This window comes from Carassius gibelio, chromosome A2, assembly GCF_023724105.1.
Source record: "Carassius gibelio isolate Cgi1373 ecotype wild population from Czech Republic chromosome A2, carGib1.2-hapl.c, whole genome shotgun sequence".
Taxonomy (NCBI): domain Eukaryota; kingdom Metazoa; phylum Chordata; class Actinopteri; order Cypriniformes; family Cyprinidae; genus Carassius; species Carassius gibelio.
In genome coordinates this window covers 3,816,594-3,833,372 of record NC_068372.1, presented here as the reverse complement: position 1 = coordinate 3,833,372, position 16,779 = coordinate 3,816,594, and the positions used below count along the sequence as shown (strand labels likewise).

The 16,779-nt window shown below is 46.0% G+C and overlaps 1 protein-coding gene across 1 annotated transcript in view; it reads right to left on the bottom strand.

Moving 5' to 3' along the window:
• Positions 1–568: 568 nt before the first annotated feature.
• phlpp1 (PH domain and leucine rich repeat protein phosphatase 1) overlaps positions 569–16,779 on the bottom strand; it is a 28,667-nt gene continuing 12,456 nt past the window's right edge. Inside the window, exons 2-17 of the mRNA XM_052609211.1 lie at positions 14,783–14,979; positions 13,992–14,117; positions 12,898–13,046; positions 12,049–12,195; positions 11,283–11,510; positions 10,727–10,929; positions 10,585–10,645; positions 10,412–10,507; positions 7,274–7,429; positions 6,768–6,968; positions 6,374–6,536; positions 6,052–6,182; positions 5,852–5,968; positions 3,925–4,119; positions 3,563–3,791; positions 569–2,932 (exon numbers count right to left, since the gene is read on the bottom strand). Of these exons, the coding sequence (XP_052465171.1) occupies positions 1,859–2,932; positions 3,563–3,791; positions 3,925–4,119; positions 5,852–5,968; positions 6,052–6,182; positions 6,374–6,536; positions 6,768–6,968; positions 7,274–7,429; positions 10,412–10,507; positions 10,585–10,645; positions 10,727–10,929; positions 11,283–11,510; positions 12,049–12,195; positions 12,898–13,046; positions 13,992–14,117; positions 14,783–14,979 (3,473 nt within the window). The 3' untranslated portion in view covers positions 569–1,858. The remainder of the gene's footprint in view (positions 2,933–3,562; positions 3,792–3,924; positions 4,120–5,851; positions 5,969–6,051; positions 6,183–6,373; positions 6,537–6,767; positions 6,969–7,273; positions 7,430–10,411; positions 10,508–10,584; positions 10,646–10,726; positions 10,930–11,282; positions 11,511–12,048; positions 12,196–12,897; positions 13,047–13,991; positions 14,118–14,782; positions 14,980–16,779) is intronic.

Sequence of the window (16,779 nt, the reverse complement as noted above, 5' to 3'; positions counted from 1 at the left end):
TGTTCAGACAAACAGGTTTGTTGAGTGCGTTTGACGTCAGAAGCTCACAGACACTCTATACTCATGACTATATCATCACTTAATCTAACAGTCAAGTATAAGATACCAATTTGTTGTGTAGATCACAAATAATACGAGTAAATCGGACACTCTGTGCTTTCTTTACCTCAAAATGTTACTTTATGTAAGTCAATATCATATTTTTGGTTGACTTATACCATAAACAAAAGCTAAATATCAGAGTATAGTTTTTGCTTAAAACTAAAAACATTTTGGTAGTCAATGCTTAATTTAGATTAGGAATATTTTCTTTAAAAACCATAATGGTATTGTGATGTCTTTTAAAATCTGCATCTAATGAAACTGGTGTGATTCATTAACTCTTCATTATCGTGCGCTGAACTCTCCACACGCTACAAGTAACGGAGTTATGGAATCAGATTACTTTCTCAAGTAACTAGTAAAGTAACATTACTTTCCATAATGCAATTAGTTACTTTTTTAGGGAGTAGGGAAATAAAGTAATGCATTAAACACTCACATCAGAAAGCACCACAAGAAAAGCTGCTTTAGAGTCATAAATTTAAGATTTATTATAACAAAACCAGGAACTGTTCGTGTGCTTGGTCTGAGTATAATTCCTTACTGATGTACTGTTCTGCATTACAGGACTTGACACAGTCATGCTGGTGTGAGACTGTGTGTGTGTGTGTGTGTGTGTGTGTGTGGCTCATTGATCAGCGAGTGACGACAGCACAGTTCATTTACAGGTGGTGTGTGTGTGTGTGTGTGTGTGTGTGCTTCTCGTACATATACATCTATTGGCATGAATGCATAAAGGGTCATCTTCTTCTAGACACACAGTTCCCTTAAAAAGCACTGGTATACAATATTTTTCTTATTTACAGTCATTGGAAAGAGGAAAAGAAAAAATCACAATTTCTCGCAGAGAAGATTAGTAAAAGTGACGAAGTCACCATAAAAGAGTAAGCAACTCCTAGGAGTTAGTCTTTCAAATTTCCACTAAATTTCTAGTTTTTATACAGGCGCGAAGCCTTGATTTACTGAAGAGATACAGTATTACTTTAAGTGCCCTATCTACAACAGTTAAGTGTGGTTTTACTAGTGTGTACCGTACAACACAATCTCCTGATTTTAAATCAACTTAAAGTCTGTTGTAGCTTCTCTCGCATAAAAAGATATGGTAACTAAAAAACTAAATCAGAATATCAAAATAGTCTTGTTGGTAATGACCGCTAACATCGCAATACTAGTGTTGAATCCTATAGGTATGGTGTTAAAGGTAAATAAAGTTAAACAGTCAGTGATCAGTAGTGAAACACTTAAACGGGTGAGGCACGGGTCACGCTCTTCTTCTGCTCTTAAAGGGATCGCTCGGGCTCCGTGATGTTGGACTCGTCCGCTTCATTCACTCTTCATTTACTCAGCCGCACACTGCTGCAAGGGCTTCTGGGTCACTCCACAGCTGCAGCATTAGTGCAAGAAATTAGATGTAGTTTTGGGTGAACGTCTGCGCGTAGGGTTGGGCGATATTAGCGATTCATTTGATTGAAACGTTTCAGGATGATTTTAAGAGGAATCCAGGGTTTAAACGTTACAATTAGACACAATTAGACACTTTGACAGCGCTAACAGTGCGACACGCTCTTTGAAGCAGTGTAACATACTGAGAATATTCACAGAATGTGTTGAAATTTGGATGTGGCTTGAATCATGAAGTCACGTTTTTGAGTTGACATTGTTATCAAGATTTAGCGGTTTGCTGTATCGCCCAGCCCTACGTCCAAGAGCTACGGATGGAAAGCCAGAAGACTGAGTAGATGAGGAGAGAAGGGCTTCAGAGCGGCGTGTCGCAGGAGTCGGCCGGTCGCTCGCTCTGGTCCTGCTGATGCTGCTTCATGATCTCCTTCACCTCCTCCTCCAGCTCCGGAGGGATGATGAACTGGTCGTCGGGGTCGGGTTGAGAGGGCGCTGTGAAGTAACCCCCAGGTTTCTTAGAAGGAGCTTCGGTCGCCACCTCGATCAGGTTGTGGCTCTGCTCCTGCGGCGCCACCGAGCCGTTTCCCCGCCGCTTCCCCAAGGTCTTGCTCCAAGTGTCAGCTCCCACAACATTCCCGGCCTCCTCGGGAAGCTTCTCCGGGGGCTCTGGGGTGCAGGGTGGAGGAGGTGGAGGTGGCAGCAGACAGTGGACGTCAGCCTCCACCTCCACCCGACTGCCGTTGGAGAAGACTCCGGCGATGGGCTCCTCGTCCTCGCTGTCCAAGCCGTTGTCGGAGAGCGCGCTGGAGAAGGTGGCGCTGGACAGCTGCCTCTGGAAGGAGCTCCCGGAGCTGGGCGTGAGGTGGAGCGAGCAGCAGGGCAGGCGTGGGTTCAGCTGCGGCGGGTGGCTCGGTGGATGAAGGTGGAGGTGTGTGTCCTGCAGCAGGAGCGGCGGCTCGTCCGAGGACGCAGTGGATCCCACCTCGGAGCTCATCTCGGAAGCACTGACCTCGGAGCTGATCTCGCTGCAGGAGGCGGGGTACAGGCCCGGTCCGGGGCTCGGCGGAGGCTGCGGCGCTGTGTGCATGCTTCCAGAGCCGGGTTCAGCAGACGCCGCGCAGCAGCAGCAGCAGCAGTCCTCCGCCACATTGAGCTGCACCACCACGGCGCTGAGGCTGTCGGTGCAGCCGTACGACTGAGCTAGCGTGCACAGCTTCTTAGCGGCCGCCAGCGCATCGGGGACCTTCCGTATGGCCTCCACCGCCTCGCCGGGGTCCAGGACCTCAAACAGACCTCTGCTGCCCAGGATGAAGAACTCATCTCTGGGGGTCAGCGGGAGCGTGGTGACGTACGGACGAGGCAAGACTGCTGGGTAGAGGAAGGAGTAGCCCATGATGCGTGTGGAGTCTGTTACGCCGTTCACTTTGTTGTCCTGTTGAAGAAGGGACATCACCACAGGGATCAGTGTAGCTCTTTATAACTGCTATTCTACTATAACAACACTCAAAGACTCTGGAGTTAAAGGGACGGTTCATGTGTACGGACAATGTGTAAAGTTACTTCAAAAGACTGGTTTTTGATACTTTGATGTCCTTCTAGGAGCCTGAAACTGTTGGACCCCATTAACTACCGAGCTGAACGATTCTTCAAATATCTTTTGTTTCTTATGAACTTTTATTTTTTGCCAAACTATCCCTTTAACTTCTATAAAACATAGAATCCACCTGAAAGTCAACATGACATGCCGTTTTACTTCCTTAATGTGACTCTCTTCGGAGCCATGTGAGGCACTTTTAATGATGGATGGATACGCTTTATTGGACTTCTTTTGGACTATTGAAAAATAGTTTGGAAGTTTGGAAGAACCAATATACCTCCGATTGGATCCGTATGAAAGAATAAAGTCATACACACCAGGATGCCCTGAGGGTGAGTAAACCATGGGCTAATTTTCATTTTTGGGTGCACTATCCCTTTAAAGTAATTCAGTTTAGATTGAAGAGAGTTGTAAGGTTGTAATAAGATGCATCTGGTGTTGACGTGTGGAGAGTATGGCTGGTACCTCGGTGACGATGGCTTTATGCTGCTGCACGCGGTCGTGTTCCTCTCTGATGCTGATGTTGTGCAGCACTGACAGCGGAAGCGGCTTGCCGTCGCGGCACAGCACGGCCTGACACTTGCCCACGTTAGCGGCGGTGAGGGTGAAGCAGCCGGCGGGGTCAGTGGGGTCGTGCCGGATGTGACAGAGCGCCGCCGAGCCGCCCAGCTTCTGCCCTGCTGTGCCCAACTTCCTGTTCAACAGAGACGGACGGGTTTATCAGGGCCATCAAGTCATTAACGTTTTTAATAGAATTCATTACATGTGTAAATTAACCAAAGTAATTATTAATCGCATATCGAATCAGTAACAGGTGCATGCTTCACCTCTGCATGACGAGGAAGGTGTTGGTCATGTAGTCTTCCTCGCTCTTGGTCCTGTGCAGCTCCTCGGCCAGGACGTCGTTCATGGTGCACTGCATTAAATACGGCACCTCCACGTTCCTGTCGCCGTCAAACACACCGTACAGAGCCTCTCTACTGCCACAGAAGCTGCTGACCGACAGCGCCGCCACACACAGCCTGCACACACACACACACACACACACACATCACTGACCGACACACACACAGCCTGCACACACACACACACAGCCTGCACACACACACACACACATCACTGACTGACACACACACAGCCTGCACACACACACACACACACATCACTGACCGACACACACATCACTGACCGACACACACACACACACAGACATCACTGACCGACACACACACAGCCTGCACACACACACACACACACATCACTGACCGACACACACACAGCCTGCACACACACACACACACACACACACACACACATCACTGACCGACACACACACAGCCTGCACACACACACATATCACTGACCGACAAACACAAACACACACACACACACACACATACACACACACACTAGGGGTGTAACGGTTCACAAAATTCACAGTTCGGTTCGATACGATACACTGGTGTCCCGGTTCAGTACGGTTCGGTACGTTTTAGATACATCTAAATGTAAAAACATCTCAACTTTTCAGAATGCCGCAAGCGCACCGCGGGTCATGTGACAAGAACTAACCAATCAGCTTCATCCTTTCCCGTAACAACGTTGAAAGCTCAGCCAAGATGAAGGAACAGCTGATCATAGTTGTATATGGATTGCAATTTTGAAATAAATTTAGTAGCAGAGCTACTGCAAGCGATTTTTAGAACTGCAAATCCATTTATCCTTCGCTGAAATTTCCGCGTCTCATGGAGAGAGCACATCATTGTTGCTTAGCAAAGACAGACGCCTCATGAGCGCTTCTGCCCGAGCGCTTTGGAAAGGAGGAGAAAGACGCGCCTAGCGTTTTCCACGCGTTTTTAGGCGCGATATGTGAACGGTCCCTAAGGCGCTCGCTCACTCAGCACGCGCTGAAGGCTCGTTGCAAAATGTCTAATGTGTTTAACAGACCAGAAATATAAGATCCTCCAATAACCAACAGGTCTGGTGTTTGTGTGCACTTTGGATTCCCTGTAAGCTATAATGGTGATGACAGAATGAATGGTAAATAGTAAGGTCTCATATCCGCGGCTATAATGTAAATGAAGCCTACCGATCACTGTGGTGATGTCTTCTGCCCTGTTTGAATCCGTTAGAAATGTCTGCATAAATGCTGCGGGGATAGTTTGTTGCTTGTATGTTTCTCCTTTTTTTCCGTCTTTTCCCAGATACTGACACACTAAGATGATGTCGGCGTAAATGAGTTGACATGTTTCAAGTATTCCCGCTGGTGTACCCTATTGTCATGTAGATGCGACATACCGTTGTTTTTTTATCCACCACTCTCTTGCCATCACCATTATAGCTTAAAGGGAATCCAAAGTGCACCCAAACACCAGACCTGTTGGTTATTGGAGGATCTTCTATTTCTGGTCTGTTAAACACATTAGACATTTTCAACGAGCCTCGCGTGCTGAGTGAGCGAGCGCCTGACTGAGTAGCCTAACATAAACATATAAGTTAGTGTTTTTTTCTTCTTCGGGGTGTCAGGGGCGTTGCTTGTTAAGTCGTTTGGGTTATTGGGCTACCTTGCTGAACGCATATCATTACATTTCACTTTTTTTTTTTTTCAAATATAATTAATTAGTTCAACGACCTGTTCGGTACATAATGTGTACCGCGTACCGAACCGAAAGCCTCGTACCGAACGGTTCAATATGACTACGCGTATCGTTACCCCTCTAACACACACACACACACACACACACACTCTCTCACTTGTTCTTGACGCCAGAGGCTTCGGTGTAGCCGTGACTCCAGACAGCCGGCCCTCCTGCCGCCTCATTGGCTGAGAACGATGAAGGGGGCGGGTCTATCCGGAAACAGCGGATGTTACTGTAGGATGAAAGCGGTGGAAGTGATCATGTGTTATTAAACGACACACATCTGCACAAACACACAGCAGTGTGAAGCGTTACTTGAGCTGCTCGAGGGTCTTGTGGTCCAGGGTCAGACGCAGGTTTCCCGTCAGATCCAGCTCTTGAAGTTTAGGAGGTAGACTGTCAGGTAAAGTGATCTCACTCAGCTCGTTACAGCTCAGGTCCACACACTACACACACACACACACATATATATATATATATATGTGAACGGCACACATGCTGTGGAGCTCAATCCATAGCATCATTTACAGAGAACAGATCTGGTGAATTAAAAACATGTAATGAAGTAATGTGAAGTAGACTGAAAACTGTTCTTCACACAACTTCCTGTGCTGATGTCACGTGTGTGTGCTGTGACCTTCATCTCCTGGAGCTGCAGGACCTCGGGGAACACCTCGATGCAGTTGGAGTGAGCCGCTAGTGTGTGCATGCGTCTGCAGCTCAGGATGGTGGTGGGCACCGCCTTCAGCCTGTTCCCACTCAGGTCCAGCTCCTCCAGCTCCTCCAGCTTGGCCATTTTACTGCGGAGCACATTGATTCAGAAACATCCCTGTGGTCAAACACTGGCTCGATTCACACTGAGAGACGTCTACAACAGATCCACACACAAACTCCAGAAGAAACTCAAACGTTCCTCGTTTAAATGTGAAGCAGTGTATTAATATGTTCAAATGTATAAGGGTTTCCATGAATGTCTGGTGTGATGAAGAACTCAAAGTTAGTGTGTGATGACACAGGAGAACGGAGGTCACCTGGCTGGGAAGGTGTGCAGGTGATTGTAGGCCATGTGCAGGATCCTCAGGTGTGTGTGTCCGGTCAGCTGAGGCACACACCTGTCCGTCAGGTGGTTGTTGGTCAGGTACAGCTCCTGCAGGACGCTGCTGCTCTCCTCTGACAGACTGGACGGAGGCAGATTCTCCAGCTTATTAGCAGACGCGTTCACACACCGCAAACTACACAAACACACACACACACACACACACACACCACACTCAGAGTCAGCTGACACCGAGAACCAGATTAACATTCAACACAGTGTGTGTGTGTGTGTGCAGGTTGTGTGTGTTGGTCAGGTATGTGTGTGTGTGTGTGTCTGCGTGTGTGTGAGAGTGTGTGTGTGTGTGTGCGTGTGTGTGTGTGTGTGCGTGTGTGTGTGTGTGTGCGAGAGTGTGTGTCTGTGTTTGTGTGCGTTTGTGTTTGTGTGTCTGTGTGCGTGCTTGTAGGTGAGTGTGTGTGTGTGTGTGTGTGTGAGAGTGACCTCTCTGATTTGAGGAACAGGTTGCAGGGCAGCTCGATCAGGTGGTTGTGTTGCAGGTCTAGCACCTCCAGCGCTGGACGCTCCACACGCTCCGGCAGACGCTTCAGATGATTGTGACCCGCCAGAACCTTCCTCAGACTCACACTGCACAGCAGCCTGAGGACGGAGAGAACGTCAGACACACACACACACACACACACACACACACACACTGCACAGCAGCCTGAGGACGGAGAGAACGTCAGACACACACACACACACACACACACACACACACACACACACACTGCACAGCAGCCTGAGGACGAGGGAGCAAAACCTTTACAAAGCTATAACAATTAACACATTTATTAAATTTCTGTTTACATCTTTCAGGATTCTGTGTTTTATAAAAATTATACAATTTATAAAAATGCATAGAAATTTAAATCATGAATTGATTAAAACTTTAAACAATTAATATTTTTTAGATTTAAAAATTTAACACTTTTTTTGGCAAACACACTGCGGCTGCTCTCCTCATTTGATCTCAAGCGAGTGTCTACTAATCAGGCAACAACTGGACCTCATCTACACGCTGTTGCTCTGTGGACACCTCTTCAGTTGCTCCACTGCACACCTCAGATCACTTCCTCATTACTGCTAACCTAGCACTTACTCCTGAAGTGGCACACACTCCAACACAGGTCACCTTTCGACGGAACCAACGCTCACTCTCTCCATCTCTCCTATCTGCTGTGGTTTCATCCTCACTTCCTGCACTCTCTCAGTTTTCAGCTCTGGACACGAACAGTGCTACGGACACTCTTTGCTCCACTTTAACATCTTGCCTGGGCAACTTTTGCCCACTGTTGTCTAGACCAGCACGCACTGCCCCATCTGCCCCCTGGCTGTCCGAGGTTCTCCGTGAACATCGCTCTAAACTCAGGGCTGCAGAGAGGAAATGGCAGAAATCAAAAAACTCTACGGACCTCAGTGTGTATCAGTCTCTCCTCTCTTCCTTCTCTGCAAATGTCTTCACGGCTAAAACATCCTACTACCACAACAAAATTAACAGCTGTTGTGACGCTCGGACACTCTTCAAGACTTTCTCTTCTCTTCTTAATCCGCCACCTCCGCCTCCTCCATCAACTCTTACAGCGGACCACTTTGCAGCTTTCTTCACAAATAAGACAAGATCCATCAGTGACCAATCCTCCACACCGCAGACTGAGAACAACTTCACAATGACCGACGCACACTCTCTCTCCTCCTTCTCCCCACTCTCAGAGATGGACGTCTCCAAACTAATCCTGTCCAATCATCCTACTACTTGTCCACTTGATCCTATCCCCACTCACTTCCTTCAAGCGATCTCTTCTTCAGTCATACCTTCACTTACTCATGTTTTCAACTCCTCTCTTCAATCTGGAACATTTCCCTCAGCATTCAAGCAGGCTCGGGTAAGCCCACTGCTCAAGAAACCATCTCTAAATCCAGCGCTTCTTGAAAACTACAGACCGGTATCTCTTCTGCCATTCATTGCAAAGACACTTGAGCAAGCTGTGTTCAACCAGCTCTCTATGTTCCTTGGACAGAACAACCTCCTGGACAGCAACCAATCTGGCTTCAAAAGCGTCCACTCAACTGAGACTGCTCTGCTCTCGGTTACTGAAGCCCTGCGACTAGCAAGAGCAGCTTCAAAATCCTCAGTACTCATCTCACTGGACCTGTCTGCTGCTTTTGACACTGTTAATCACCAGATTCTCCTGTCCACCCTCAGAAAGATGGGCATCTCTGGAACTGCTCTCCTGTGGTTGAAGTCCTACCTCTCTGACAGATCCTTCAGTGTGTCTTGGAGGGGTGATGTTTCTAAGTCACACCACCTTGCTACTGGGGTTCCTCAAGGCTCAGTACTTGGACCACTTCTCTTCTCCATCTACATGACATCTTTAGGATCTGTCATCCAGAAGCATGGCTTTTCTTATAACTGCTACGCTGATGACACCCAACTCTACTTCTCATTCCAGCCAGATGACCCGACGGTAGCTGCTCGCATTTCAGCCTGTCTGAGGGACATCTCTAGCTGGATGAATGACCATCACCTTCAGCTTAACCTTATGAAGCTTACCCATTGCTTCATCACAACTTCTCTATACAGCTGGGCTCGTCAACCATTACTCCTTCGAGGACAGCCAGAAACCTAGGAGTTGTGATGGATCATCAGTTAAGCTTCACTGACCACATTGCTACAACGACCCGCTCCTGCAGGTTTGCCTTATACAACATTAGGAAGATTAGACCCTTCCTGTCAGAGCAAGCCACCCAACTTCTTGTCCAAGCTCTTGTTCTCTCCAGACTGGACTATTGTAATGCTCTCTTGGCTCTTCCTGCATGTACTGTCAAGCCTCTGCAAATGATCCAGAATGCAGCAGCGAGGGTTGTCTTCAATGAGCCAAAAAAGCTCACGTTACTCCTCTCCTCATCAGGTTACACTGGCTACCAGTAGCTGCTCGCATCAAATTCAAAGTACTGATGCTTGCCCACAAGACGACCACTGGCACAGCACCAACTTTCCTAAACTCACTGGTTAAATCCTATGTGTCCTCCAGAAGTTTGCGCTCTGCAAGTGAACAACGCCTTGTGGTGCCATCCCAAAGAAATTCAAAATCACTCTCATGGACCTTTTCCTGGACTGTGTCCAGCTGGTGGAATCACCTCCCAATCTCAATTCGTACAGCTGAGTCTTTACTCATTTTCAAAAAAAAAACATCTAAAGAAAAACATCTAAAGACTTATCTTTTTCGCCAGCACTTGACCAACTAATACTAGCACTTTCCTTTTCTTGTGTATCCTATTCTTATAAAATAAAACAACAACCTGGCTATGCGTTCTGTACTAGTCTAACTGGGACTTGTCATGGCACTTGTATACTGTTGTTGTTCTCTTGTTGGTCTGATTGCTTCTATTGTTCTCATTTGTAAGTCGCTTTGGATAAAAGCATCTGCTAAAATAAATATAAATGTGGCATAACAGAGTTTTACGTCGTAACTGCAGACACACACTCACACAATCACACTCACACACACACACACACACACACACACACGCACACGCACACGCACACGCACACACACACACACACACACACACTCTCACCACGGAGGAAGCTCAGTGATGTGATTATGACTGATGTCTAGAACCTCCAGCTTCCTGCTGTCACTCAGCCAATCAGGAAGAGCCTTCATGCAGTTCCTGTGAGAGCAGACGAGAGTGATGTCATGATGTGTGTTGGTCTGCAGTGATTTCACATCTCATGATGTCACACGCACCTGGAGATGTCCAGATATGTGAGGCTGGCGGCGGCGGGACTCAGCTCCAGCTCCTGCAGCTCTGGGGACAGAAAGCGAAAGTCAGTGGGGTCAGAGGTCAGTGGGGTCAGAGGTCACTGTGAGCAGTGCTGCTGGTCTGTACCGTTGCTGGAGGCGTAGACAGCTTTGAGAGCGCAGCCGCGCAGACGCAGACGTGTGAGGCGGTTCCTCTGACAGTGCAGCACTTCCAGCCGAGGGAAGACCGACGCGTCCAGCTCACTCAGACGGTTGTCTCTCACGTCCAGCTGTGTCACGTGATGAAGAAACTCCGGCTCGTCCGGCAGCACCGACGAGATCTGATTCAGACTACAGAGACGCAGAAACAGCTCACTCTACACTCACATCTCATCCATCAACAGTGAAGAGCACATCTGATACACACACATTGCTCTGAATGACCAACATGATCAATCTTTGCTGTTTCACACTCCTCACGTCTTCTGTCTCTGATCGAAGCTCTTCTAGTGTAACTGTACAAGCGTTAAGCTTCATCTCGTCTCGGGTCTTGTCTGATTGTGATCAAGTTAAGGTCAGAATAAGGTCAGTAATATCTTCAGATGAACTCTTACTGGACTGAAGCAGCTCAGCTTTACTTGATTCTCCATCACTGCGTTATATGTTTGGATCATGTGTGTGTGTGTGTGTGTGTGTGTTCTCACCGCAGGTCGATGTGTTTGATCGTCAGCAGACGGAAGGCCTGTAGTGTCAGCACACACACTTTATTCCCGGCCATGCAGAGCCTCTCGACGGCGGGCAGCTGCTCCAGCACCGACGGCACCTGTGTGAACTCATTAAAGGACAGACCCAGATAGACCAGCCGCTGCAGACGGCCCAGCTCCACCGGGAGATCAGACAGCAGATTACCGTCCAGAACCAGCGTCTGCAGACTGACACACACACACACACACACACAGGATTAAGAGCACTGTGTGAGGTGTCCAGCAGGGGTCAGCACTGCAGAGTCACGTGACCGTCTGATGTGACACTCGAGTGCGGTGGAGATAAACATACAGCACGCATTCCTCATCTTTCTTCTGATTATAGTCATGAAGTCAAATGGTTTGAAAAAAATGACAGTTTGAACATTTTAAACCTGGCATTAGACTGTGTTTGGAAACGATATGTACAAGTAAAAACTTGAAAGCAATATGACCTACAATATCTATTTTTCTTTCTTTCATATTTAGTTATTTGTTTGGTTAGAGGTTCATACAATATGCTTGGTTCACCTCAAAACATTAACTGAAAACACAAAACAAACTATTATTGGTTGATATGATTAATAACAGTACAAAAGGAAAGTCACTGTAGAGGCGTTCCACATAATAATTCTGTAACATTGAGAATAGAACAGAGAAGAGAACGAGCGTGGTTTAGCCCAGCGCTGTGAGCTGATTGGACGAAGCGTGGTCATGTGACACTCACTGGCTCATGTTGGCCACGTCGGGGGGGACGGAGGTCAGGAGGTTGCAGCTGAGGTTGAGCTCGGTCAGAGAGCTGATGGAGCAGATGTGCAGCGGGAAGCTCCCCAGATGATTGTGAGAGAGATTGAGACTCCGCAGGCGAGAGAATCTGCAGAGAGGAGACTATTACACACTACACAACACTCAACTATTAGCTGTTCTCTACAAATGTGTGTTTATTTCCTGAAGCTGAGACCAGACTGATTTCTTCTTCAGCCTCCTGAAATGTGCGTGTCTTATCCTGCACTAATATGAAATTATAATAATACTCATTAGTCAGAGCTGATGGCTGAAATGTCTGCATAATGTTTCTCCACCATTAAATATGCATTTAATTTATTATTCCTATCATTTCTACATTCAAATTCCTATGATTACATTTTTGTTGAAATATCTGGCCAGTAAATTTTTTCCTAAATTCTTTTTATAATTTCTTTTTTTATGTATTATATATTTATTTACACAACTGCAAGTTTTCTATTGTAACTCCCCTGGATTCTGTTGTAATGGTGTAATTACATTTTAATAACTAAAAGGATGTCTAATCGACTGAATAAATAAAAAAAATCTAATAATGACAGAACCCTATGAAATATGTTTTCAGAAATTGTCTGTGTTTTCTGATTTAAAAGAACTGCATTATCATCAATGTTGGGAATCACGTGAATGCATGAACATTTAACGATGTATCAATCTTTTTAAATGCAATCAACAAACAGTTCCTTTCTTTTGTATGGTTTCAGTGTGTATCTGCTGAAACATCATGCTCCCAGCCGTTCCCCGGAGGAGCCGGAGAGAGCCGCACACTGACCTCTGCAGCTGCAGCAGCGTCTGGTCAGCGGGGAGGAAGTTGTGCTTCAGGTTGAGGTGCGTCAGATCCTGACTGTACAGCAGGTGAGGAGGAAGCTTCTCCAGACTACAGCAGGACAGATCCACCGAGCTGATCCTCTGAGACACCATCTACACACACAGGGACACGCGCACACACACACACACGCACACACAGGTCATTCCTCACGGTCACAGAAGGAAACCTAACACTCAACTAGAGCTGCTTTAGAGACAAAGTTCATGATTCTGTTCAACTAACATGCTTGCAATTCTATTTACAAGAACACTACATGTCCATTTTTCTCTCAACTAATGCTGTAAACTATAGAATAAACCGGTAAGTCTGTGCATTCCCTTGTTAATCTAGAAAAAAACATTTAAAAGGCACATAAGGCAGCTTTATATGAAAAATGCATTCATTATATACTAGAGCGATTCTTTCTAATTCTAGCTAATGATGTATTTCTGAGGTAAACGTGACATTATTGATCTCCAGCTGTTTTACTGAGGGTTGAATCTGTGCTTCAGGACTGATTTCAGTGACTTTATTTGCTGCTGTAACTAGCAGTAAAGAGTTTAAGTCATTAGTCATTAAAGAGCAGCAAACACATTCACTGATTGAATTGTCTAATTAAGTTAACAGAATTTGAAAGGTGACACTTTGTTTCATATCAGAAGAAAGAAAGCACCAAGTTTGGATCGGATGACGAGAGCTGTGATGTTTCTCTAAGTTCTGTTCACGCATCAACTGAAAACAGCACCGGATTTCAGGATCGATATGGGTTCATCTGAATGAGAATCAGTTTAGATCAAGAAATCTCTATGTTCAGATGAGCCCTGCGACAGTGATTCAGGATAAACACAGGGCACGATCACAGTGAGCCCTCTGCTGAGGTTCTTCTAATCTGAGGCTCCCGGTGGACCGGAACACTGCTGTAAAATAGGCTGGCCTACTTGAGTTTGTTTAGGATGGTGCGCTCGTAGTGAAGTATGCTAAAGTAGGACTCCCAACTAGGGCTTTCACACACTTGCACACACACACTCACACACACACACTCACACACACACACGTACCTTCGCCGCCTGCCGGTGCCAGCGCAGGTGTTCGGTGAAGCTGTCGAAGCTGATGTAGTACGTCTGACTCTGAGGTCCTGCTGAGCTGAAGGCCAAACAGTGACTGTGTTTCTTCACCTCTTCCACCTGAACACACACACACACACACACACACACACAAGCTTACACAGTGCTCATGAAGTGATGAGTGTTCATAAGCGTCACAGGTCTGTTTAGATCGGCTGTGAAACACTCTCTGTTTGTTTAGCACTTCAGTAACTCTCAAAACCACCATAAAACTTTACAGCTCACTAACCAATGTCTGTCACTGCGCTCGTTTCAAGTGTTGCTCGTTGGCAATAACCGGGATCTTGCCAATACACAAATGTTGTTTTAATGAACTTGTATATATAAATAAAACATAAATTGTTGAATATATGGTTGCTACATATAATATATACACCCTTACAGGTAACATATAGCCATATCACTCTTTATACAGGCCAATAAATATTGCATTTCCGTATGGGTGGGAAAGAAACTTTATAAACATAACCTGGAGTTCAGCGCATGTAGACAATATAAAGTTAAGGTAAACTGTGAATATTGCAGCCTACTAAGCAGGTCCTGTCCTTACAGTCTCATGGTCTGTGAAAGTCTGAATCTAAATAGGAGTAATCATTCAAGTAAAAGGGATCTGTAGGTGAAACTGAACACTGTTGAGTGGCTGGAGAACATCTAACATCTTCAGAAGGAACGCTGTAGGATCACTGGTTTATATGTGACTGGATGATAAGGTGTGAGTTCAGTACCTTTCCTCCGATCAGTGGCAGAATGTGCATCTTGCCCGTATGGCTGGCCTTCACTGAGGACACGATCAGACAAGTGCCACATAAAATGACCTGCCGTCGACTCCAGCGGTTTACTGGCAGCTGCAGCTTTCCTTTCCGTACGTTATATGTTCCGGAGAGCTGGATGCGCTCGGAGCTCTCGATGCTGTGAGGTTTTCCTGGAAAACAGAGAAAGACACCAGTGACTCCCTCAGTCCACTCATACTCTCAACACATCCAATACAGCTCCACACTATGTTCCACACTAGAGAATGCAATTCGTAAGTTGTGGCCTAATGGTTAGAGAGTCGGACTCGCAATCGAAGGGTTGTGAGTTCGAGTCTCGAGCCGGCAGGAATTGTGGGTGGGGGGAGTGCATGTACAGCTCTCTCTCCACCTTCAATACCACGACTGAGGTGCCCTTGAGCAAGGCACCGAATCCCCAACTGCTCCCCGGGCGCCGCAGCATAAATGATGAACACTGCTCCGGGTGTGTGTTCACAGTGTGTGTGTGTTCACTGTTGTGTGTGTGCACTTTGGATGGGTTAAAAGCAGAGCACGAATTCAGAGTATGGGTCACCATACCTGGCTGAATGTCATGTCACTTTCACAAGTCAGTACTAGTAATGAGCGGAATTCACCACTGTTAAGCACAGAATTCAGAAGTCAGTACTAGTAATGAGCGGAATTCACCACTGTTAAGCACAGAATTCAGAAGTCAGTACTAGTAATGAGCGGAATTCACCACTGTTAAGCACAGAATTCAGAAGTCAGTACTAGTAATGAGCGGAATTCACCACTGTTAAGCACAGAATTCAGAAGTCAGTACTACTAATGAGCGGAATTCACCACTGTTAAGCACAGAATTCAGAAGTCAGTACTACTAATGAGCGGAATTCACCACTGTTAAGCACAGAATTCAGAAGTCAGTACTACTAATGAGCGGAATTCACCACTGTTAAGCACAGAATTCAGAAGTCAGTACTAGTAATGAGCTGAATTCACCACTGTTAAGCACAGAATTCAGCAGTCAGTACTAGTAATGAGTGGAATTCACCACTGTTAAGCACAGAATTCAGCAGTCAGTACTACTAATGAGCGGAATTCACCACTGTTAAGCACAGAATTCAGCAGTCAGTACTAGTAATGAGTGGAATTCACCACTGTTAAGCACAGAATTCAGCAGTCAGTACTACTAATGAGCGGAATTCACCACTGTTAAGCACAGAATTCAGCAGTCAGTACTAGTAATGAGCGGAATTCACCACTGTTAAGCACAGAATTCAGCAGCCAGTACTAGTAATGAGCCGAATTCACCACTGTTAAGCACAGAATTCAGAAGCCAGTACTAGTAATGAGCCGAATTCACCACTGTTAAGCACAGAATTCAGCAGTCAGTACTAGTAATGAGCGGAATTCACCACTGTTAAGCACAGAATTCAGAAGTCAGTACTAGTAATGAGCTGAATTCACCACTGTTAAGCACAGAATTCAGCAGTCAGTACTAGTAATTAGTGGAATTCACCACTGTTAAGCACAGAATTCAGCAGTCAGTACTACTAATGAGCGGAATTCACCACTGTTAAGCACAGAATTCAGCAGTCAGTACTAGTAATGAGCGGAATTCACCACTGTTAAGCACAGAATTCAGAAGCCAGTACTAGTAATGAGCCGAATTCACCACTGTTAAGCACAGAATTCAGAAGCCAGTACTAGTAATGAGCCGAATTCACCACTGTTAAGCACAGAATTCAGCAGTCAGTACTAGTAATGAGCGGAATTCACCACTGTTAAGCACAGAATTCAGAAGTCAGTACTAGTAATGAGCTGAATTCACCACTGTTAAGCACAGAATTCAGCAGTCAGTACTAGTAATGAGTGGAATTCACCACTGTTAAGCACAGAATTCAGCAGTCAGTACTACTAATGAGCGGAATTCACCACTGTTAAGCACAGAATTCAGCAGTCAGTACTACTAA